General features: G+C 40.0%; 1 protein-coding gene across 1 annotated transcript in view; it reads right to left on the reverse strand.

Annotated features, from left to right (window-relative positions):
- METTL15 (methyltransferase like 15) overlaps positions 1 to 5,568 on the reverse strand; it is a 43,452-nt gene extending 37,884 nt beyond the window's left edge. Inside the window, exon 1 of the mRNA XM_009081954.1 lies at positions 5,298 to 5,568. Within this exon, the coding sequence (XP_009080202.1) occupies positions 5,298 to 5,561 (264 nt within the window). The 5' untranslated portion in view covers positions 5,562 to 5,568. The remainder of the gene's footprint in view (positions 1 to 5,297) is intronic.
- Positions 5,569 to 6,593: the final 1,025 nt, after the last annotated feature.

A 6,593-nucleotide genomic window follows, 5' to 3' on the forward strand; every position in this document is an offset into this window, starting at 1 on the left:
CCTGTTTTGGGAAAAAAGAGGTTTCATTAGAGTTTTAAACTGTAACAACTCTACCATTGCACCAGGCAGTAATGGCATCTTCAGGGTTTGGACTTAAAATTACAGGAGGATAAAGTCTGGGTGAAAGATTCTTCTATTGATACTGTCATGGACCTCCAAAAACATTCTCTCATGAGGAGAGGCTGAGGGAGCTGGGCTTGTTTAGCCTGGAGGCTCAGGGGAGACCTTATCACCCTCTACAACTCCCTGAAAGGAAATAAATAATCACTTAATGCCTCAAAATATTTTCCCTTTTCTCCAGAAGGGTTAAATTTTCTGACCACAGCTACATATGAAACAGCAATTTTATAGGCAAGATACTTCCTCCTTCACTTATCAACAGATTTAGTATTCAAACAGGAAAAAAAAGGCATTTTATCTCTTTGTTATTGCTTTGCCTTCTTCATTTATTTTCTAAAACCTCATACCTCAATTAGTGATCTTGATTTCAAAGAACCTACTGGAATACTCCACCTGTAGACATCTACAGTTGTAGATGAAGCAATGCCATGTATGACATTTCCTCAGTCATCAATGGCAGGTCCTTCACAGAAGCCTGGGGAAAGTGAACTCGCTGGAAAACCACTCGAGTTCTCACACATCAGAGGCAGAAGGAGTCATGTCCCAGAGCCTCTCGTGTATGCCTAGTGTGAGACCTGCCAGCCAAACACTGCAGCTCACAGTGCTGAGCAAAATGCCCAGAGATATTGCTGGGAGCAAGTTATTTCACTGCAAGAGAACACAGAAGAGCCCTCTCCCCCTTCCCTCTTGATAAGAGGGAAGAGGAGCAAACAAAAACCACCAGCACCTGTCTTTGTCACCTGCTTTTACTCAGCTCTGGAAACCCTCACTTCAGTATGCATTATTTACTTTACTCATTTTCCTAAGAGTAATGTTGTCTGGAATTGGATTTAATGACATTATGACTCAAGTACGCCATTATTAACATTTCCATAGGAAATTAAAATTTCAATGTCTGAATGACTTCAGCTAATCACCAGACTTTGGAAGACAGAGCCGATTTCCTCAGCTACCTCAGAAACTTCTTCCCTCAATTATAACCCAGGAGGTATTTAAGATGTAATGAAAATTTTACAAAGGCTCAACTGAAAATCTAATCCATTCTTTAATATTAATGGTTAGCGAACCCAAAAAAAGACATGGACATGTTTTTGATAAGTCTTGGCCACCAGGTGCCTACAGCAATTTGACCTTAGATACTATAACTTTTGATAAAGGGAGAGCCTGGAAAAATATTACTCTATTTCAGTGTTTGAAACACTGTTATTAGAAAAATATTTTCCCAAGCTGCTGAGTATCAGCAACCACCACTGGAATGATTTTGTGCTCAGAAACCATACATTTGCATGACTTCAGATACCTCCTTAAACACCAAATTTAGCAGTTCAACCATTTAAATCCCTTTATTCAGAACAAGTCAGAGCAAAATTACTCACGACAGGATTATCTTCCACACAGAAAAAAAAAAAAAAAACCAACCCAAACCTGCAGATATTTCCCATGCTCCAACCGTGATCTTCAATTGCTAATAACATTTAGTGTGGCACAAAAAGTCTGTGTTCCTGTTTGCAAACTCCAACTCCAATGTTTAATAAGAAAGCTTAGCCAAAAGGCTGACTAAAGACACACAGTACTAGATGAGGAGGAAATGAGTAGACACATATATTAATTATCACCCTTTCTGAGATCACAGGCTCACTCAAGTTAAAATTTAAAGGGCTTAGATTACTTTCTGGTGAATTTTATTAGTTTTCCCCAAGAGGTGCAAAGACTAATGCTGTCACAACAGAAAAGGAGAGCATATACAGCGTCATTACAAGCTGAGTCACCCGAAAGCACTGAATCTTGCTTTATTATAACACAGCCTCTTAAATAGTCTCCTGAAGCACTGTCGTTTGTTATGCAATAGAGTGGGAATGGAAAGCTAACCCAGAATCACCATAAAACCAAATCTGGTGCATCTGCAGAGTCGTTCCCAGTAGGCAGACCCTGTTGCCTTGCTGCTCTCTTTGGAGACAGCAGCTGCAAGTTTCCCTTCCTCTGCTGCAAGAGATACAGAAAGAAGTTGGTGAGAATTGTCATCTTCTTGTGGCTGCTGTGAGCATTTAGATATGCCTGCAGAGGGCCAAGATGCAGGTGGGAAGATGAGGTGCTCAGGTGGATATCCAAGAACTACAACCAGAAGATTCTTCCCTGTTGTCGTGGTTTAACCCCAGTCAGCAACCAAGAACCACACAGCTGCTCCCACACGGCCCCACCAATGGGATGAGGAAGAGAATTCAAAGGGTAAAAGGCACTCTTGAGAGTGCCTGGATCTTCCTTCCTGTTTTACAACAATGGTTACCTTTATCAGTCACCACATAATTCACTGTGCTGCTGACACAGAAAAATTAGCCATAAAATTTGCATATGCAAAGATATTTTCAGCATGCTTCCGACAAAAAAAACTTAGGTTTTCTTCTACAATGAAGAACACTATACAAATCACTTGCTTTATGTCACCTCATTCATTTTACAAGTCGAGTGGAAAATAGGCTAAAACAGTAACAACTTCTACTATGTTCATGGAGGGTTGTGCTTTTCCAACAGAGCATTTCTCATGATGCAATTAACATCCCATTCCAAAGCTGGAATTTTGGTTGCATCCTACCAAAATCTTCATACAACTTGAGAACTCAGAATTAATTTTTCCATATCTCTTTTCAATTTGTTTCTTTTGGACACCTTGTAGAAACCTGGAATTTTGAGAGCCTCTAGTATAAATGGGTCATTCCAGCTCCAAATGATTTGCAGATGGCTTCAGGAGTAGCATGATAAGGACTCTGGTCACCAGCATAGACTTGTAACTATTTATACACCAGGATACTTGGAAACCCTTCCCACAAAACAGAAGTCCACTCTGCAGGGGGTTGGAAAGAGGAAGGTTATTTTTGCCCTTAAGAGCTTACACTCAGTATAAGGCAAAAAGTGATTACTGACTTATGGACAAGGATACAAAGGAACCAAGACAACTTCAGAACAACAGACTCCACTTTTGCACACCCCCAGTCTACCTCAGCTTCCTTCAAGTGTCATCTGTTAGTTGACTAACTAGCTCTGCAAAAAAGGAAGGAAACATTCTCCAGATCAACAACATCCTACAGTGGCAACAGCATCTCCAGGAGGTGACAAGCTACTGTCTTCAAACTTTAACTGCAGAGCTCAAGCAGCACTTCACCCACAGCAGAGCAATATCTGACTGTCACCAATACCTTATGCTTCCTCCTGCTATTTTAGAAGGCCATGCCCATATTCTTCTTCAGCTGAAAAATAAATATTTGACATTTGGATGCATGGAAATAATGACTATCCTGAAACCAAAGAAATATATCCATGCAAGACTGAAAGAAAAGTTCCTGGATGTTGTCAAGAAATACAAGTTTTATACATATATAATATACAAGACATGTGAATACAATTTTAATAAATTTTCCAGACCAGGTAGCTCACCTTTCTTTCTTTCCAAGACACAGAATACCTTCTTGAATGAATGCTGGGTAGCAAAAATAACTCAGTAACTTCATGGAGATAAGAAAGGAAATCTTCACACTGAGTGGCAGCAAACTCAAAACGATGTCAGACATGATCTCTTTGAGGAAAATTAACTGCCTTTTTTTTTACACACAAATTAACATAACAAGATAAACAAATCCTCTGATATTAACTGTTTCTGATGAATCACTTAAACACTGGAGAAAAGGGAAAGGTCTCATTCATTCTTTCTCACCTCAAGTTTGACCACCTACCATTTAATTTACAGACACTAAAAGAAAAGGCTTCCAGAACTATCATAAACCAATAATCCTAGTTGAGCTTACTGTATCTCCAGTTTAGTCTATTCTAGATCACAGATACCATCAGATTACAGGATTCCCCACACAATCTGAGTAGGGCAAGATACTGCTTTTGTTCTAGCTGGAGTTTAAATATTATGCTTAATAGTGTTTGTTGGTGCTAGAGCACTATCATTTCCTAGAGCTTTGCAACCCACAAGAACCTTTAAGACTCTCATAAAAATAATTAAAAGTTCAAAGTTCCATCCTCTGGCATTCATAGCAGAACTCACAGGTAATGAAATTCTTTCACGTATCAGTAACTGGAGGATGTGGAAGAGAGCCACATCTCTAGTTAAAAGGAAACTGACTAATGCAAAGAAAAAAACCAGGAAAAAGTATGGGAAAACATGTCATTGACTCTGAAAACATGCTTGGTTCTTTAAGAGGACAGAGAAAACTCAATTGCCCAGACAACTGCAAAAACACTGGTTGGGTATTTGCAAAGAGCACTGCTGGACTAAGAAGATTAAAATGTAGTTTAATCAATACAGTAAACTTAAAGAGGAAATTACTTGTGTGTGGATTTACTGCAAGAGACTTTTCATTGAGGTAGATCGGTACAAACTAATTTGTAGTCTTTCCTTCAAAGACAGGACTACTACAGGGACTCTGCAGAAACAGGCAATAAAAGAAGATTCAAACATAAGTGGAAACACTATTGCTCAAACTCCTGACAAACAGATTCCCCAAAGGAGACAGGCAAGAATATTCAGTAGGAGGGTGCTAACATCTTTATCTCAGCCGTGACTCAATCCTTTATTTGGGGTGATTTTCTTAAGAACCCCTGTAAGTAAAATGAAAACCTCAGTCACTGACTGTAGCTATAGGGAGAACATCAGCTTTCTAATTAGATTTTCTTTATATTGGCAACTCGTTGTCTTAGAACACCACAAGAAACAGAGGCACAAATCAGGTATTTTATAACAAAGAATATAACTGAGTTAAAGATGAGTAAAAGGAAATCATGTGCGTAGGAGAGAAGCAAGCAGAAAAACTAAATCCAAGATCAGAGCATTACCTTCTCTGCCCACAAATAAAGTAAATTTAAATGGAAATTTATACAACAGTTCCAGCAGATATCCATGTTAATACACACTGGTTACCACCACTCTTGTCAGTGAGAAACTGTCTCAATCTTTGTCCAACACCTCACTTACTCCAGCAAAAGTCAGTTGGCAAATTACATCCTTTTGCACATGACTTATTTTCAAAACTTAAGGCTATAGAAAGTGCTGCAATTTAGAACCTTTAGAAGGTGCAACTGATTCTTACAGAGCATCTCATTATTCCTCTGAACAAAAGTTACCCCTATCCTGCACAAAATTTTTCTGCTGAATCACAAATGTTAATCACTTAACTCACCTGCCCAGGCTGGGGGGCTAAACAATTAACAACCTCCTCCAGCATCACTGGTATGTGCAATCTTCCCGAGTCATTGTTTTCTGTACTCTGAGGCAACTCTTCAGTTTCACATTTCTGGGCAGTTTCTTCCTTTATCTCACAGTCAGAAAGCTTTTTTGATGATGAATGGATCCTCCTGGCCAAGCTAGCCATGTTTACTGAATTCAGTTTCAAGTTGTGCAGAAACAAACATTTGTAAACTTGGCACAAACACTGAGGTAACATTTTGGAGCTGATCCACCTAGAAGAACAGTAGATGTCAGGAATTACTTTGAAACAAATATTTTAAATAGTGTATTTCTTTAAAATAAACAAAGTGGAAGTCCTGTAAATAATTTATACACATTCCAAGATGGGCAGTTCTATAGATATGTCATGTCAGCAAGGTATGTTTTCAGAATGTTCAGTGCTATGTACCAATCAATCACACTTAAGCAACAAGCAGATTATTTTCACTATCAAATTTTTTGTACATTCTTTGCTCGGATTTACCTTGCTAGAAGCTTCACATATTTTTTCCCGCATAGGTAAGAACATGCTGAGTAATCACCTCTGGAAAGTTATTCACTAAATCTTTAAGCCTCAGCTGTGCAATATTTCCCTTTACCTTGGAAATTGCACAGACACACAGCCCTGAGGTTTTGAAACAAACCTCAATGCCTCTACAGAAAACATATCGTGGGATGTTGTGCTGGTTTTGGCTGGGGCAGAGTTAATTTTCTTCAAAGCGGGTAGCGTGAGCTGTGTTGGATTTGTGCGGAACGCAGAGGGGAGGAGACACAGCTGGGACAGCTGAACCAACGGGATATTGCAGAGCAGATGACATCATGCTCGGTGTATAAAGCGGGAGGAAGGAGGAAAGGGCAGTGAGGTTTGGAGGGATGGTGCTTGTCCTCCCAAGTCACCAATAAATACATCAGCTGGGGCCCTGCTCTTCTGGAGGTGCCGAACACCTCCCGCCCGTTGGGAGCAGTGAATTAACTCCTTGTTTCGCTCTGCTCGTGTGTGCAGCTTTTGCTTTCCTTATTAAACTGAACCCATGCGGTTTATAGCTTTTCCCTTGCGATTCGTGCCGCTCCCGCAGCTAGGGGAGCGAGCAGCTGCGTGGGGCTTGGTTGATGGCTGGGGTTAAACCACAACAATATAAAATACAGTTATTACAGGTTTCAATAGCTGAGCTGAGTACAAGCCGAGTTCTAACAACCTCGTTCTGCACTGCTGGGGAAGCGAGCAGCAAGTGCGCTTTATCACGGCACG

Source organism: Acanthisitta chloris, unplaced genomic scaffold (assembly GCF_000695815.1).
Source record: "Acanthisitta chloris isolate BGI_N310 unplaced genomic scaffold, ASM69581v1 scaffold19420, whole genome shotgun sequence".
Classification (NCBI taxonomy): Eukaryota; Metazoa; Chordata; class Aves; order Passeriformes; family Acanthisittidae; genus Acanthisitta; species Acanthisitta chloris.